Genomic DNA, 19,049 nt, shown 5'->3' on the forward strand with positions numbered 1-19,049 from the left:
TTATTTTAATTTTTAAATTTTTTTTAATCAAATGTATTAAAATAGTTTGTGTCAATAATCTGTTAAAACCGCACCGTTTCGCTCGCCATAGTTGTTTTAGACCCATTCACTGCGCATTAGAGCGTTTTTGTACAGGAGAAAATAACAGCCAATCGGAGATTTATTTTCACAAGTCTCTGGGCAGACTTTCCTCCATCGGGTATTCTAGCATGACCTGCCCAATACAGCTTAACAGGAGCCCAGGTGTGGAGTGACAGTTTGATCAGCCAATCACATTTGGAGCTGTAGTCAATGGGCGTAGTCTTTTAGATGCCAAGGTATTCTAGAGAGTCTACCGTAGCGAACTATTACTGGCTGCGTCGGCCAATCAGAGCGCAAAACGGCAAACGCGGAACTGGCTACCGTAGTGAACTATCAAGCAAGACAACACGAGACAAACTAATGAAACATGGCAGCAGCAAATGATACCGTCGATGTTGTTGCGGATTTATTAACAGTTCCCTTTTCAAGAAGAACATTCAATGAAAAGATGGACATTGTCAAAAAAGGCCGCCCAACCCCAGAAGGACTGGAAATCAGCCAGGCATCAAAGGCCGGTTACGAGCGACATTTCCAGGCTAGCAATTGGGAACGGTACCCCTGGATTACTGGCTCGGTTTCACGGAAGAAGCTTTTCTGCTGGGAATGTTTGTTGTTTGGGACCGACAAGGGTGCGTGGAACTTTAGAGGCTTCGATAACCGTAGCTGTTTAACAAAGTCTGCACAAAAGCATGAAGGCTCGGCAAGTCACCTTAAGGCAACAATTAGTCTGACAACATTTGGGGGTCCCGATGCGCTTTTCATACACTGTTATGCACATGTCCTTAATTTAGTTTTATCTCAAGGTGTAAAAAAAATTCAAGAATGCAAAATCTTCCTCTCACACCCGTCTTCCATGGCCGCGTTCTTTACTAAATCGCCCAAACGTACGCAAGTGCTTGACCAGATGTGTCAAAGGCGACTGCCACGAGTTGCACCAACTAGGTGGAATTTCACATCAAGATTGGTTTGCACTGTATTTGAACAGAAAGATGCTCTTAAGGACGTGTTCCAGTACATAGTTGACCACCATGAGGAATTTGACGATACTGCTACAGGCGGTGCTGATGCTCATATATCATACTTGAGCACCTTTGAATTTAGCTTTTTAATTTCAACATTTTACGAAATGTTTTCCCATGCAGATGTTCTTTTTGACATTTTGCAGAGCAAGTCATTTGACATGCAGTTTTGTTTGGCTCGGGTGGACAAGTTTTGCATTCGCATTGAGGAGCAGAGGCCACGTTTTGATCAACTCTATGACGAGACAGTGAACACCACCGGTGTGCCACCTGGGCGCAGAGCGTGCGGAGATCCACATACATACTACAAGAAGGTGCATGATGGCATTATTGACAATATTCTAAATCAAATGACAACTCGTTTTAAAGATCACAAAAAGCTTTCATTCCTTTCCCTTCTGGATCCCACGCAGTTCACCATCTATAAGAAAACGTTCCCTGAAACTTCTTTCACAAGCCTGACTGACAGCTACGGGCCGCGTTTTGACTTGCCACGGCTGAAAACCGAACTCGGTGTCATGTATTCTATGGCAGATTTTCAGGGAAAGGACCCATCTGACCTTCTTCTATTTCTTCAACAAAAAAAACTCAGTGAAAGCATGAAGCAGCTATATAAACTGACGTGTTTAGTTGTAACTATCCCTGTCACCACCTCAACCGTGGAAAGGAAATTTTCTGCCCTCAAGCGCATTAAAACATATGCAAGGAATACAACCGGACAAGCCCGACTCTCTGCATTATCCTATATGTCAATTGAAAAAGAAATGCTCCTGCATCTGAAAAGGACTGATCAGCTGTATGACCGGGCCATTGAAAAATTCACCCAAACGGACAGGAGGATGGATTTCGTCTTCAGGTGAACCACGTGAAAATGGTGAGTGAAACAAATTAATTTATATTGATTATATTGATCTGCCGCTGCGCATTTTATTTCCACACAAATATATGTCTGTCTTGAAATATTGGCTGGGCTGCTGTGCGTTTCATTTGGTCATTCTTGACTTGATCTTATATATATATATATATATATATTATGAACAATAAGAGTTGTGCACATTGGGCAGCCAAGAAGTTAGACAGGAACACACACTTACCATAGCTCTTTGCTTTTTATAGCTTTTAAATTTAGATGACTTCTTCTGTTGAAGAAAAAAGAAAAGGTTGACTTGTTATTGTTCATAATGTTCCAGAGAGGCAGCTCTAGGAGGGGGTTTTCACATTCAGGCAGAACATGGAATATAGCTTCACCTATTTACTTGAATTGAGCCATCTCAAACCCCGCCCTCTTTGCTTGATCCTCCAATCACAACTGTTGCTTCCCTCACATAAACAGGGAAAGCAACTGGTGCGATTGGAGGATCAAGAAAAGAGGGCAGGCTTTGAGATTTGTTTATTGTTCAATTGAACTCTCTCAAAATCCGCCCTCTTTTCTTGATCCTCCAATCGCACCAGTTGCTTTCCACGTTTATGCAAGGGAAGAAACAGTTGTGATTGGAGGATTAAGCAAAGAGGGCAGGGTTTAAGATGGGTCAATTGAACAATAAACAGGAGAAACAGGCATTAACTCTTTGCCCGCCAAACCTGAGAAAAGTCGTTGAGCGTCAAAGGGTTTTGATTAGGGGTGTACCGAACAATACACACATGCCCCGAACCGTGGAGGTCGTACGGAACGGTACGCATTTGGGGCATGTGTGTATTGTTCGGTTGTATAACATTACGTTAGCTACGAGCTAACTAACTTTAGCCGCGAGCTAACTAATGTTAGCCGCAAGCTAACCGTGGAAACGCTCACAGAGAAGTGACTCCACGACACCAGTTCGATTAGTGGGGAAGGGGGGTATATTGACAAGTTAATACTTTGACAAATGTTGCCTATATTTTTCAGTCAGTTCGGTCTTTGTGTGCCAAACATTATTAAAAGGTAAACCTTTTTTTTTACCAAATAAATGAGAAGCATGTTTAAATCAGCAATGCCTCCCCTCTTGCTGTACCAAAATCTCTCCTAGCTCTAACCGTCACTGTCAAAATAATGTGCCTGATGTCAAATGGCCTCATTCTTTCAGTTTTTGCATGACTACGTCCTTGAGAATAACTGAAAAGTTGGATTATTTTTAGGCTATATATCTTATGTTGATGTATGGTATTTAATTTTTATTTTTATTTTTTTAACAGCGTATACCGAACCGAAAACCGTGATACGAACCGAACCGTCGATTTTGTGAACCGTTCCACCCCTAGTTTTTATCCTTTGATCTTTTTCCTTTGATCCCCGTTCTAAACACTCACTCGGAGCTGCCTGGGTCTCCCTGGCACAGCTGCCTACGTTGGAATTGCAATGACGATCGAATCCCGCAAGGTGGCAGTATCGCCAGTGATGCAGTGTTGGTCCCACGCTTTCCTAGCAGTTTTCTGAGCAGAAGTACGAGCAGTCGCGCACGGATGTGTACGCGCAGTCGCACACGGCTGTACACGCGCACGCACACAAAAATACGCTCGACTCATTCGTTGTGCGCTAAGTACCCACCGTCTTATAACAATAGCGCAGGTCATCAGGTGTCTTCAACTACACTACCCGGCACTTATCTATCACCTAGACTTTGCATAATAATAGGATACCAATACTAACAAAGAACGAGAAGTGGAAAACCAAAATACAAGCCCTGTGGGGGTTTGCTTGATCTGTGGAACTCTCACTATGTGACAAATGGTCCCGACTGGAAGGATGAGGCATTAAGTTGTGCTTCAGAAGGAAACTGTCCTATAAACTGTAAGTTACATTGTTAATTTAGTTTGTATTTACTTTTCTAGTTTACGTTAATTCAATTAAAGAAATTGTAACTACAATATTGTATCTACAATTACATTTAAAACATTGTTTGTTTTTCAACCATATCTGTTGACAATATAATTTCTTTATATATTGAAGGCTACCTTTCCTGCTACCTTTTTCAGCTTCTCTATTTCAAGGCAATATTTACAAAAACTAAACTAAAACTAGTAATTTCCTATACAAACATGTTTCCTACTATTTATGCATAATAATCATCTGTTCTGTGCGACCGCGAGGGAACATGTATGCGCACGCGTGTGCGTGTGCACGTGGCGTCCAGGCAGTTCTGATATTACGACTGCATCTCTGAGTATCGCCTACCTTTTGAACTGGGGATATCAGTTGTCTTCCAGTACTGTGTTACCTCCGGCTGCTTCCGCCTCGGAGTGGATCAGGACATAGCAATTGGGAGGAGATTTGGTGCCTCAGAGCTATTCTTTCCCGTATGGTAGCCATGCCCAATATACACGAGTAATTGCGATCGCGATCGGACTGGGATTTATTCATTTTATAGTACCTTCTGACTGAGGTAAGGTCTATCTTAGGTAACCTGCTGGTATTTTTTTTACCTAAAACATGCTTCTGTTTTGGGGGCGACAGTTGCTCTGGAGGTAGAGCAGTCGTCTGGCAATCCGGAGGTTCTCGGTTCGATTCCCGCTCCTCCCGGGCAGCGTGTCGATGTGTCCTTGAGCAAGACACTTAACCCCCAATTGCTCCAGATGAGCAGGTTGGCACCTTGCATGGCTGCCTCCGCCATCGGTGTGTGAATGTGTGAGTGAATGTGAATGGGTCAAATGTGAGTAACAAATTGTAAATCGCTTTGGATAAAAGCGCTATATAAAAAAAAGCAGCCATGTACCATTCTGTACCGATCAGTGTTGTATTTTACCGGACCTAAAACATGCTTTTGATAATGATCGCAGTTTCGAGTTAAAACGCACGCCCGCCCGCCCGCTAAAATGGTCAATACCGCTGGCGCCATTGAGTAGAGATGGGAAAACAGCGTGGCGGTCAATGAGTTAACCCTTTCACTGCTGCACTACCAAACGGTCAACCCTTTCACTGCGACAATACACAGAAGGTTAACCCTTTCACTGCCACACAACCGTCGGTTGTTTGATAGTAAAGGGTTAACCTTCTGTCGTGTGGCAGTGAAAGGGTTAAGATGTGCAGGGATCGGCAACGTTTAGTAATTTCTTGATTGTGAGAGTGTGCCCTTGTCTGCTTGCGGCAGGAGAACAGAGATATTCGCAAATGTTTTGTGCCGACCTCGAAATTTAAATCCAAAGGGCGAGTAAGAATGACATAATTACCGGTTTGTAGTAGTCTGGTCTCTCGTCTTGGTGATCTTCATACAGTTTCCCAGCAGAAAATAAATCTGCCCCCTTTTGAGGAACACCATCTTCCTGAAACACCTCCTGACAAACACAAGGACACATCATACTTCCCAGGCACTCAGGTTGAAAACTAAATGTCCAGCACGCAAAACACTGTAGTGTCCGACCACAGAGTGAATGAATTAGAGTGATTTAATGACATTTCCAGTCTATGAGTTGCTTTGAATCATATATATATATATATATATCATCTTAATCTAAAATATTTGAAAAACAATTTGTGTGCATCGACATTAGGCTACTTAGGTAAAATTGCTGGACTTTACAATTGCAACTCTTTTAATACATAATGTATGCATTAGACAAAACAAACCGCAGTTACATTGGACGCTCGTCGCGGGCGAAACTGGCTCGGGGGACTCTCATGGCTCATCTTGGACTTCCGCCGAATACCAAGAGGCAGTTTAGGTTTGGGGAGCGTCTTCTGAATGAAGGAAACCAAAAAAGTTGTTGGATAAAACTGGAAATAATGAGTTAAATAATGTGTAGAAGGTATGGATGCACTGATGACTCATGTTAAAAATTCTAGTCCAAACACAGCTACAAAAACAGATGAACCCTTTCAGGCATGCCCGTCTTCAGATAATCAAGTGGTATAATTAGTGCAGGGAAGTGACAAATAAATGACACAAGTTACACAACCATGTAAATTAAAGGGGAATTCGGGTATTTTAAAACCTGGACCCTATTTTTCTATCACGTGGGTCTAAATGAATAATGGAGACAACGATTTTTGTTGCAGCCGGATTGCAAGACGGATTGCAGTGTAATCACACCAACGTGCATGTCAATATAAGTCCACTGAAATAGCCTTTTTTTTTTTTTTTTTTCATTATTTATTTAGAACCCACATGATGGAAAAACTGGGTCCAGGTTTAGAAATACTGGAATTAACTTTAACCATAATTGATGGTACATTATGAGTATTAAGTAACACAAAGAATTGGCCAACAACTAGGGTTTTACGGATACAGACACTACTATCAGATATCAGTCCCATACCAGGCTACAACAGAATATCGGTATTGGAGAATTTCCTTGTTACTAAAATACCAGGAAACACGTCAGAAAGCAAATTGACTTGATTTGCTGCATTTGTGACAAATCAATCTCTCTAATGGAGAAACATTTATTATATCTCAATAGTGTCCAATTATCCCAAAAATTAAGGCCACACAACTTTCGAACCACCACACATAACCTACGAACCACCACCACCACCACACATAACGATAGGTTATGTAGATAACCTAGTTATATTAGTATTGGCTGAGCGTCCCGCTCTGAGCCTTATGAGATACCCCTTATCTCCTATGATACCTATTGTATCTCCAACGAAAACAACTACATGCACACCACCTGTATGGGGCCCCGCCCCTATGGTGGCACCGCCCATATAACCGTGACTCTGGTCACCAAAACACCCTTCCTCGCCAAATCCCGTCCCAGGAAAAGATCCCTCAAGAGGGAACTCAGGGCCGCGCAGAGCGGGACGCTCAGCCAATACTAATATAACTAGGTTATCTACATAACCTATCGTTATATATCGTATTTGCTTTCGCGTCCCGCTCTGAGCCTTATGAGATATGGGGAAGAGCGGACGGGAGACCCGACAAATGTACCCCCTGAGGACCCGTAAGCCCACATCTGTCACGATGGGGTTAGGTAGAATGCAATAATACAGAAAGGGAAAGAATGGAGGAGGCAGAGGCGAGGAGTGAAGCTTGGAGAAGGGTGTTTACTGTAGAATCCAGTGCAATACAGGGAAAATACAGAAACTAAATAACAAACTTCACAATACAAAACAACAAACACTAAGACTTACTAGAGGGAGAACGGTGCGACACGACGTGGAGGAACAGGGGGTAACTGGAGGAATGTCGCCACACAGAAGGGAGGACAGACAGAACCCTATATACCCCAACTAATTAACAATTAAGAACACCTGGCCAACACAGAATCACAAACAACACCTAGACAATAAGCAAAGCACAACTAAACACAAAAGCAACCCCTAACAACCCAAAACAGTGTATGACATCACACCAGGGAAGGGAAAGACAATGACAGTACACACCATGACACCACATTAATCAAACTATTAATTATAGTAGTCAGGATGTCCAGTGTACTGGAGCGCACCGATTGTTTGTCACCACTAGAGAGTGGTAGGGCGCCAATGTCAGGCCGAGGGCCAATGTCAGATAGAGGGCATTGCCCAAAGTTAGGTGGAGGGTACTGCCCAGTGTTACCATCCTGCCCAGTCCAGCCAGGACCGGGCCTAGGATCCTGACAGTACCCCCCCCTCAACGGGTGGCTTCCAGACACCCGAAAACAACGTCCATAAGCAGGTGAGGGAGGAAGCCGGAACCCCGGAGAGGACCCAGGGAGAGGACCCGAAGACGAGGGACCAGGAGGCTGAACAAAAAACCCAGGAGGGGCATAGCAGCCAGGGGGGTAGAAAACGGGCGCAGATGCCCGGAGAGGGGGGGTGGGGATGGGAACAGAGGCCCGGGGAGGAGGACTGGACCTGGAAACAGAGGTCCGACGAGGGGGGGTGGGGATGGGCACAGAGACCCGGGGCGGGGGGCAGAACCTGAGAACCGAGGCCCGACGAGGAGGGCTGGACCTGGGAAGCGAGGCCCGACGAGGGGGGGTGGGTACAGGTGTAGAAGCCCGGGAAGGGGAGCTGGACCCTGGAGCCGGATCCCGGACGAGAGGCCCTCCAGCCGCCGGACTAGGGACCGGTTCAGGAGAGCCGGAATGGAGGTGCGGCGGCGACGACCCCCGGAGCAGGATCCCACGCAGGCCCCGGCGAAGACCACGGCGAAGACCCCGGCGGAGACCACGGCGAGGACCAGGACGCCGATCACGGCGCAGAGCTGGACCAGACGGGGAGCCAGGATCCGTCGAAGAGCCGGGAGCCGGCACGGCAGCCGGACCAGGTGGAGAGGCCGGGCAGGGCGTGGAGACCGGATCGGTCCCGGCGGCGAGGCGTGATGTAGGATCCGGGGATGAGGAGCCAGGACCCAGAGCTGAGGCTGGACTGGGCGTGGAAGCTGGACCAGCTGTGGAGGCCTTACTAGCCATACTAGCCTCGGGGGCTAGGCTAACTGTGGGCCCTGGACTCACTGTGGGAACTGTGCTAGCTGAAAATGCCTGGCTAGCTTGGGACATCTGGTCCGTCTCAGGTACTAGGCTCACCCTGAACCTGGAGCCTAGTCTGGCAGTGGAGACTGTGCTAGCTGGAGACATCTGGTCTGTCTCCGCTACCAGGCTCACCCTGAACCTGGAGCCTAGGTTGGCAGTGGGCGTCTGGTTAGCTACTGTAGCGGGGCTAACAGGCGGGGCTGTGCTAACTGGGGACGGCCGGTTAGCTATTGGGACGGGGCTAACGGGCGGAGCTATGTTAGCTGGGGATGCCTGGCTAGCTTGGGACATCTGGTCCGTCTCCGGTACTAGGCTCACCCTGAACCTGGATCCTAGTCTGGCAGTGGAGACTGTGCTAGCTGGAGACATCTGGTCTGTCTCAGATACTAGGCTCACCCTGAACCTGGAGCCTAGTCTGGCAGTGGAGACTGTGCTAGCTTGAAACGGCCGGTTAGCTATTGAAACGGAGCTAACGGGCGGAGCTAGGTTAGCTGGGAGTGGCTGGTTAGCTCTTGACACTAAGCTAACCGGCGGAGCTATGTTAGCTGTGGACGTCTGGTTAGCTGTATGAGTGGAGCTAACGGGTAGAGCTGTACCAACTGGGGACGTCTGGCCATCTATAGTGGCGGAGCTAACAGGAGGAGCTGTGCTAACGGGGAACAGCCGGTCAGCAATTGGCACGAAGCTAACGGGCGGAGCTAGGTTAGCTGGGAGTGGCTGGTTAGCTATTGGCATGAAGCTAACGGGCGGAGCTAGGTTAGCTGGGAGTGGCTGGTTAGCTCTTGACACTAAGCTAACCGGCGGGGCTAGGTTAGCTGTGGACGTCCGACCGGCGATGGACATCCGAGCAACCTCAGCGGCTATGGGAGGATCTAGGCTGACCGTAAGCCTGAGAACAGTCGGCAGGCTAGCTACACTAGCCTTCGGCTTATGCTTCTCCATGAGGACAGCAACATGTTCAGCCATCTCCCACATCGCCGTCTGCAGTGTCGGGTTCTCAGTGGCGACCTGGTCGATCTTCCGGAGTAGGAACCCCCATTTGGCCAGTGAGTAACTCTTCATGTCACCGGCCATCAGGGCCAGGACAACGGTGATGGTATCGCTTGCCTTTCCTGCTGCATTCGTTAATATTGGTGGCGACATTCTGTCACGATGGGGTTAGGTAGAATGCAATAATACAGAAAGGGAAAGAATGGAGGAGGCAGAGGCGAGGAGTGAAGCTTGGAGAAGGGTGTTTACTGTAGAATCCAGTGCAATACAGGGAAAATACAGAAACTAAATAACAAACTTCACAATACAAAACAACAAACACTAAGACTTACTAGAGGGAGAACGGTGCGACACGACGTGGAGGAACAGGGGGTAACTGGAGGAATGTCGCCACACAGAAGGGAGGACAGACAGAACCCTATATACCCCAACTAATTAACAATTAAGAACACCTGGCCAACACAGAATCACAAACAACACCTAGACAATAAGCAAAGCACAACTAAACACAACTAAACACAAAAGCAACTCCTAACAACCCAAAACAGTGTATGACATCACACCAGGGAAGGGAAAGACAATGACAGTACACACCATGACACCACATTAATCAAACTATTAATTATAGTTAACACAGTAGTCAGGATGTCCAGTGTACTGGAGCGCACACCGATTGTTTGTCACCACTAGAGAGTGGTAGGGCGCCAATGTCAGGCCGAGGGCCAATGTCAGATAGAGGGCATTGCCCAAAGTTAGGTGGAGGGTACTGCCCAGTGTTACCATCCTGCCCAGTCCAGCCAGGACCGGGCCTAGGATCCTGACAACATCAAGGGGTGCGGGGAGCCCTGTCACCCCATCCTTCCTAATGAAGGGGGGGCGCAGTCAACTCCACCTGAATGCGAACAAGAGGGAACTAGAACCCCTTGAACACACCGTACAGGCGGAACCACGTGTGACTCAACATACTGTGGCCCATACCCATACACTCCTGCTACCCGACCAAAGGACGGGAAGCAGGAAAGGCCACAGACCCCAGAACCGCCTGGGAGACAGAACCCCCGGTCATGTCCATGAGGTAAAACCTTACAAAGGGACCCGGGGAGGACCATGAAGCTGCAGCACAGATGTCCTCCACCGAGGCCCCACCCAGGAGAGCGGCAGAAGCAGCCACCCCACGAGTGGAGTGCGCCCTGACGCCCCCAGGGGGATCCTGCCCAGCCAACGTGTAGCAGAGGGTAATGCACTCGCACAACCAATGGGACAGGCGCTGCTCCGACAGTGCCTTACCAGCACGAGCCCCACCGTAACAGACAAAAAGCTGGTCGGTAACCCTGAAGTCCTGAGTACGGCTGAGGTAAATCCCCAAGCACGGACTGGACATGACCGGTGAAGGCCCGCATCTAACTCACTAGTGTGAGGAGGAGGACGAAACGCCTGAACCACAATATCCCGGGAGCGGAAGGAACTCCGGATATTCTTAGGCACGAAAGCAGGATTAGGTCGCAGAGTGGCACCGCAATCGGTCCGAAAAGACAGGCACTCTGGACGTACCGAGAGAGCACAGAGCTCACCTACGCGTTTAGCGGAAGTGACAGCCAGTAGGAACGCGGTCTTGAAGGACAGCTGTCCCAACGGCGCCTGCTCGAGCGGCTCAAACGGGGCCAAGGACAACCGACCGAGGACCAATTGAAGATCCCAAGTCGGAGCCAAGGAGCGTTGCACCGGCTTAACGCGTCGAGCGCCAAGCAGGAAACGCTTCACAAGAGGGTGGCTGAACAAGACATCCCCTCAAACCCCTCATGATAGGAGGATATAGCTGCTGCATATACCCTCACCGTCGAAGCCGACAGTCTATCAAGGAGAGACTGGAGGTAACTAAGGACAGCATCCAGGGGGCAGGAGACTGAGTCCCGGCCCCCCGCCTTACACCACACTTGGAACATACGTCATCTGCCCGCGTAAGCGCGACAGTGGAGGGAGCATGCGCATTCCAGATGGTAACACCATCAGGATCAAGAACCTGCGCCCCTCAACGTACCCGTCCCAACAACTGACCTAACAGATGTATGGGGAAGAATCCCTGGCGGCACGGCATCGGTCCCAGACCCGCCTGGCCATGTCCAGACGTAATCCTCACCCGTCAGGATGAGGACCGCCCCGCGACAGTACACCTGCACCCACATTCTCCCTGCCGGGGACGTGGGGAGCCCTCAGGCCGCGCAGATGGAGGACGCCCATAGCCAGCCGCCCGCCGCCTGGTGCAGACAGGGGAAGCGTACTCCTCCCTGTCTGTCGATACACGACACTGACGTCGTATCGTCCGTCCTGATCAACACCATTTGTGGACCAGAAGGACCGCTTTCTACACCAACACATTGAACGTAGCGCAGACCGGGCAGCATGGTTTGCCAGCTGCCCCCTACTGCGTTGGCCCGACCCGTCACCAGCGAGGGAGGAGTCGGTGAAAACGTGACGTGAGACAGCGCCGTAACCGTCCTAGGACGGAACCTCCCGAGCGTGTTGACAACACGCTCTGAGATGGATGCCCATAGCCCTCCAACCGTTTACTGGGAAGAGGAGTACTCTACATCCAGTCTACAGCAACCCCAGGCTGGTAGAGACCTGCCTGGTACGAGACCTGACGATCCACCTTGACCGCGAAGGACCAGAACGTCATCAGGGCAGAACACTCCGTAACCCCTGACGACGCAGAGGCCCCAGTGCGGCCTCCACGCACTTGGTGAAGATGCGGGGAGCCAGAGAAAACCGAACGGCAGCCTCTGGTACTCGTACGCTAACCCTGCAAAGGAAACGTAGGTAAGCCCTAGGATGGAAGATCGGAGATGCGCATACGCATCCTACAGGTCTATGGAGGAGAACCAGACCCTCACCTGACAGTGTTCAACAGGTAGGAGATGATCCAAAAAATGCTGAACCTTCCCATGGGACAGGTCCAGCCTGGGTTTTACACCCCTCCCTCCCGACTTCTCAGGCAGAGAACACCGGGCGGAGAACGCCACGACGATGGCTTGCTTCGTCCACAGAGATTGGATCTCGTTGACCAGAGCTGTCACTGCTGGAGACCCTGCCAATAGGGTCTGTACCAAACCTGAAAACGGGTGGGGTTGTGAAAACACAAGTCCCCGCCTCAGCGTTCTCTCCATCCACCTCGACATATGGTACTGCCGTAGTCATATGTGACAACACTCCCAACACACCCGCCGTCACGTGGCGCAGGTCCGCCAGGAACTGTAGATAGTTGGCCCGGTCCCCCCGCTGTGCGTAGCCAACCCTGGAACCGTGCGAGCAGCGCGTTCCGTGTCGGAACATCTGACCCCGACACCACCCACGAGGCAATCGCACCCAAGGGGGAACCCCGACAGAAAGGGCCGGTCTGATACGGGGGGCTTCCGATGAAAAAAGCCCCCCCACTGAACACCCCGCCAGAACATGCTGAGGAGTTGTTCTGCAGCCGGACATGCAAGGTGTAAGGCCCCCATGGGTTCCTACACACCGTAGCCCTGCAGTGATATTACTACCACCCCAAATCATGTGAGCTGCGACCACTTGCCAATATTTCAGGAGTGGGAGGCACCAACATGATACCTGGCCTGGCGAAGGCGAGGCCGGGGAAGCCCGCACTGTGTGCCTCAAAAGGTTTCGAGCCCCCCTGCTGACAACACTTAAGTTGACAGACGTAACACCAGGCTCAACCAACACAGTTCAAGGTGTGGGAGCCGCTTGACAGCACAACATTCTCACGGACAGACCCAGGCTCAGCCATCAACTGGGTGTCAGCCCCTGTCCCCATGAGAAGCGAAAGGGGGGCCGCCCGCGCATCAACGAAGGCACGCGGCCCGCAGCCAAAGGAAACAATCAGAGCCTACTTTTTCCGCTGGTGTTGGGGAAGGGAGTGATCGGAGAGCGGGCTGCTCGCGGCAGGACGGTGACGGCTTGTTTGTTCAAGCCGAACCCATCCTACATGGCCGATCCCTCGGCCGCCAAGGCTGTCGGCCTTGTGGACACCTGTCGAATCAACGCCCAGGATACCTCCGGCGGGGGAAAACATGGCCGCCTGTCGAGGGCCTCGTCATCGCCGCTGACGAGGCCGTGCTCTCTCCTCTTCTGGCTGCGTGGTGTGAGGCGGTGTAGGGCCTAGGACAATACCGCCCGCGCTCCAGCAGAAGACCAAAATCCCCTGTGGAGAGGGGAACCCTGAGCGGTTATAGCTTGCGGCTGGGTCAAAGCTAATAACGTCAACAACCTTGCGCGATGTGTCGACGTCGGCTGGCCCTCAAGGCCCCGCCACCAGACACCATTTTTTTAATAGAAAAAAAACAGCAATTCGAACACAGTTCTAATCGCTTTAACAGCCCACCAGCCACTCGCCAGGCCGACCCACCCATGGCGTCGGCCGGGCGGGGCACTGTTTCAATATGTCAAAAACAAAGGACTGATGTTAACACGGAGCACCAGTGGTGGTTGCAAACAGCAACCTCCACTGTGGTGTGCACCATGAAAGGGTTAAATGAATAAAAGAACTAAACCACAAAATACTGTAGAATGAGCAAACCCATACACACAACGTTAAGGGGAGGCGGACCAGAGCGAACTAGTCCCGCCTTCATTCAAAATATTCACAACAGCACACCAGCCCTAGCTTAGCCCATTTACCAAAAAAAGTAAACAAAGCCCCCCCCCGCACTACTCCCCCAGTATACCGATTGACCGTCAGTATGAATGGTTGAGAGGAGAGAAAACTGTAGCAAGACAGACCTTCTCATAGCAGAGTGACAGAACGAAACAATAGCCCACTACACAGGGCCGCCTCAGGGGGTGGGGGGCCTCGCGTTTAAATTCGCCCAGGGCCTCACATTTCTCCCAGGCGGCCCTGCCCCTATACTACTACAGCCTAGCGTGAGGCGATGTGGGACCCAGATTGACAACGCCTGCTGGACCCATAGCCCCACTACCCGACGCCAATGTGGATAGGAACTAGCCAGCTGAGCCATAACCCGCCGTTAAGTCCCATCCTGCAGTAATATAGCTCTACTGCTACACCGCCGAGCTCACGCATCGCCCCAGATGGGGACACCGTTCCATAGACCCCGCCGAAACACAAGGTAACATACCTGGCTAGGATACCTAGCCACGGCCTACCCTGTTGTCAACCCATTTACCCGAAAAAAGGTAAATAGGACTCAGCAAAAAAAACCACAACAGCTACCGACTGACCTTCATTGATGAACCGGGCAAGAGGAGGGAGAAGTGACAACATCTCACGGCGGAGACATTAGAACAGCGTAGCAGTTAGCAGTAGCAATAGCATGTGGCATTAGCAATAGCATGTAGCATAGCATTAGATGTTTAGTAGCACGCCCAAGACAGCTTGGAAACCGTTCCCTGCAGTGAACGTTCACAAAAACCATCCTGCCCCCGGCGCCAACACACAACATGGTTGTGTAACAAAACAAACCAGCATTACTAACACTAATACCCATGCCTGAAGACACAGGGCCTACCTGAGTACAAGCTGGCCCGACAGCCAATCTTGTACAGCTGAACCTCGATCTGCTGTCATTAGACGAGGAACATCAACATACTGTAGGCCCGTCGTGTCGCCGAAAACATGCGTCGAAGATGCCAGGGGCCAGCAACCTCCGGTAAGCTTTCAACATTATGACTCTGATCTTTTTCATCCTGCTAGTTAACGTATGGTGCACGCAGCCAGTACGCTGGGACGAAAATAGAGGAAGGGTGTTTTGGTGACCAGAGTCACGGTTATATGGGCGGTGCCACCATAGGGGCGGGGCCCCATACAGGTGGGGTGCATGTAGTTGTTTTCGTTGGAGATACAATAGGTATCATAGGAGATAAGGGGTATCTCATAAGGCTCAGAGCGGGACGCGAAAGCAAATACGATATATAACCTACGAACCACCACCACACAACCTTCGAACCAGTGAAGTTAGTCAACAGCAACTGATCGTAACAAAGACAATTACAGGTCTACAGTCTTCCATTCCATTGTGATTTTCTTTGTCAATGGCACCCGGGGAGATCAGATCCTTTCCTCTCAGTGAGCACTCATTTCCCATGAAGGTAGCCTGGGTAATATGTTCAAAACAAGAATTAGGATGATTATGCAATCAAGAATGCCAACAAGACCCTACAGTAGAGTAAACGCTGAGGCAGAAATCATTTAGCCCATAAGTAAAATGTTAAAGGTTTATCATAATAATAATAATATTCATTATTATTGTTTTTTCATGTTCAGATCGGTCTTTGGCTTGAGAACGAGGTGAATCAGCTAAATGTACCCTCTGCTACTAATACATGTCTGAGTCATAGGGACAAAAACAATATGTATACACCCATATCTTAACATGAAACGGAGGGTTGTTTAAGCTGATTTGAGGGGATAGAGCCATTAATTACTGGACATGATCACTCGCTCTTATTTAGTACTGACCATATTCACACGGTGGCCGTTTTGCTCTTATGTCATGCTCAGGATGGGATTCCCACCTGAGGCAATCAGAATCACCATAGAAACTTTATCCATATTTTCATTAGTAATGTAACCTGATCATTTCCTCCCTGTAGAGACAACTACAGTAGAGTCAAGTGTCTCTCGCTCTAGGGTCAGGTTGAAACATTCCTAAGCACATTCTAGGTGACCTCTGACCTCATCTGGGGTGTTCACTAGGTTACAACACAGAATAATAAAAGACAGCGGATCAAATAATGAATCTGTATGTTACCCTGTATGTCTCAGCACTAAGATCTAAAGTTCTAAAATGGTCAAATAATAGCCGTTTTAGAGTAGCATAGTCCAGTATATTAAGATCAGCACTGTAGAACGATGATACCATATGACTTTTAGGGGACTCAGCAACAGGTGTGGCTAGAATGAGTAGATCCTCAAGTCAAAGGACACTTTAGCCAGCGAAGATCACCTTATATGATGTTGACTTAAAGACGAAAAACAGGATACTTTTAGAGAACTCGTTCCGTCAGGACCGAGCTACAGGGGGTCAGGACAGAGCTACAGGGGTCAGGACAGAGCTACAGGGGTCAGGACAGAGCTACAGGGGTCAGGACAGAGCTACAGGGGGTCAGGACAGAGCTACAGGGGGTCAGGACAGAGCTACAGGGGGTCAGGACAGAGCTACAGGGGTCAGGACAGAGCTACAGGGGTCAGGACAGAGCTACAGGGGGTCAGGACAGAGCTACAGGGGTCAGGACCGAGCTACAGGGGGTCAGGACAGAGCTACAGGGGTCAGGACAGAGCTACAGGGGTCAGGACAGAGCTACAGGGGTCAGGACAGAGCTACAGGGGTCAGGACAGAGCTACAGGGGTCAGGACAGAGCTACAGGGGTCAGGACAGGACAGAGCTACAGGGGGTCAGGACAGAGCTACAGGGGGTCAGGACAGAGCTACAGGGGGTCAGGACAGGACAGAGCTACAGGACAGAGCTACAGGGGTCAGGACAGAGCTACAGGGGTCAGGACAGAGCTACAGGGGTCAGGACAGAGCTACAGGGGTCAGGACAGAGCTACAGGGGTCAGGACAGAGCTACAGGGGTCAGGACAGAGCTACAGGGGGTCAGGACAGGGCTACAGGGGGTCAGGACAGAGCTACAGGGGTCAGGACAGAGCTACAGGGGTCAGGACAGAGCTACAGGGGTCAGGACAGAGCTACAGGGGTCAGGACAGAGCTACAGGGGTCAGGACAGAGCTACAGGGGTCAGGACAGAGCTACAGGGGTCAGGACAGAGCTACAGGGGTCAGGACAGAGCTACAGGGGTCAGGACAGAGCTACAGGGGGTCAGGACAGAGCTACAGGGGGTCAGGGTCAGGACAGAGCTACAGGGGTCAGGACAGAGCTACAGGGGTCAGGACAGAGCTACAGGGGGTCAGGACAGAGCTACAGGGGTCAGGACAGGACAGAGCTACAGGGGGTCAGGACAGAGCTATAGGGGTCAGGACAGAGCTACAGGGGGTCAGGACAGAGCTACAGGGGGTCAGGACAGAGCTACAGGGGTCAGGACAGAGCTACAGGGGTCAGGACAGAGCTACAGGGGTCAGGACCGAGCTACAGGGGTCAGGACAGAGCTACAGGGGGTCAGGACCGAGCTACAGGGGTCAGGACAGAGCTACAGGGGTCAGGACAGAGCTACAGGGGGTCAGGACAGAGCTACAGGGGTCAGGACCGAGCTACAGGGGGTCAGGACTAGGGATGTCCCGATCACGTTTTTTTGCTCCCGATCCGATCCCGATCATGTGATTTTGAGTATCTACCGATACCGATATTTCCCGATCCGATCAAAATTATTTTTTTTATTTTTTTTTATTCAACAAACATGACCATGTTCACGTCTTAAACTCATACTGAGGCCTTAGTTTTGGTTTTAAATTGCATATCATCATTCATTTATTTATTGTCACACAGAGCAGAAGAATTTAAAAAAAAAAAAGTTAACTTTTCACCTGGATAACGTCAACATTCAGGGTGAATGTAATGTGAGAAATTGGGATACATTTTTTTTATTTGGGTCTGAGATTGTGGCTGGTCTGCCGTTCTGCAGCTGGATACTATTGGTTTGTTTTGGCAAAATTCTTCTGCTCTGTGACAATAAATAAATGAATGATGATATGCAATTTAAAACCAAAACTAAGGCCTCAGTATGAGTTTAAGACGTGAACATGGTCATGTTTGTTGAATAAAAAAAAATATATAAAAAAAAAAAAAAAAAAAAACGTTTTTTTATTTTTATTTTTTTTGCCGATCCCGATCTTCGGAAAATCACGTGATCGGCCCCGATCCCGATCACGTGATCGGATCGGGACATCCCTAGTCAGGACCGAGCTACAGGGGTCAGGACAGAGCTACAGGGGTCAGGACAGAGCTACAGGGGGTCAGGACAGAGCTACAGGGGTCAGGACAGAGCTACAGGGGTCAGGACAGGGGTCAGGACAGAGCTACAGGGGGTCAGGACAGAGCTACAGGGGTCAGGACAGAGCTACAGGGGTCAGGACAGAGCTACAGGGGTCAGGACAGAGCTACAGGGGTCAGGACAGGACAGAGCTACAGGGGGTCAGGACAGAGCTACAGGGGGTCAGGACAGAGCTACAGGGGTCAGGACAGAGCTACAGGGGTCAGGACAGAGCTACAGGGGGTCAGGACCGAGCTACAGGGGGTCAGGACAGAGCTACAGGGGTCAGGACAGAGCTACAGGGGGTCAGGACAGAGCTACAGGGGGTCAGGACAGAGCTACAGGGGTCAGGACAGAGCTACAGGGGTCAGGACAGAGCTACAGGGGTCAGGACAGAGCTACAGGGGTCAGGACAGAGCTACAGGGGTCAGGACAGAGCTACAGGGGTCAGGACAGAGCTACAGGGGTCAGGACAGAGCTACAGGGGTCAGGACAGGACAGAGCTACAGGGGGTCAGGACAGAGCTACAGGGGGTCAGGACAGGACAGAGCTACAGGGGGTCAGGACAGAGCTACAGGGGTCAGGACAGAGCTACAGGGGGTCAGGACCGAGCTACAGGGGTCAGGACAGAGCTACAGGGGTC

At 50.1% G+C, this 19,049-nt stretch overlaps 1 protein-coding gene across 6 annotated transcripts in view; it reads right to left on the bottom strand.

The window, feature by feature from the left end:
* LOC311227738 (uncharacterized protein) overlaps positions 1–19,049 on the bottom strand; it is a 99,502-nt gene that overhangs the window by 29,715 nt on the left and 50,738 nt on the right. For 5 of the 6 annotated variants that reach the window (XM_084313519.1, XM_084313517.1, XM_084313518.1 and 2 more), the window contains 4 exons: positions 15,473–15,574; positions 5,650–5,751; positions 5,244–5,348; positions 2,195–2,239 (listed from right to left, as the gene is read on the bottom strand). In XM_084313519.1, coding sequence (XP_084169645.1) covers positions 2,195–2,239; positions 5,244–5,348; positions 5,650–5,751; positions 15,473–15,574 — 354 coding nt within the window. The remainder of the gene's footprint in view (positions 1–2,194; positions 2,240–5,243; positions 5,349–5,649; positions 5,752–15,472; positions 15,575–19,049) is intronic. The other variant, XM_084313521.1, reaches the window with a different exon arrangement.

The sequence above is a fragment of the Notolepis coatsorum genome (assembly GCF_963971535.1).
Source record: "Notolepis coatsorum genome assembly, chromosome: 4".
NCBI classification, from domain to species: domain Eukaryota; kingdom Metazoa; phylum Chordata; class Actinopteri; order Aulopiformes; family Paralepididae; genus Notolepis; species Notolepis coatsorum.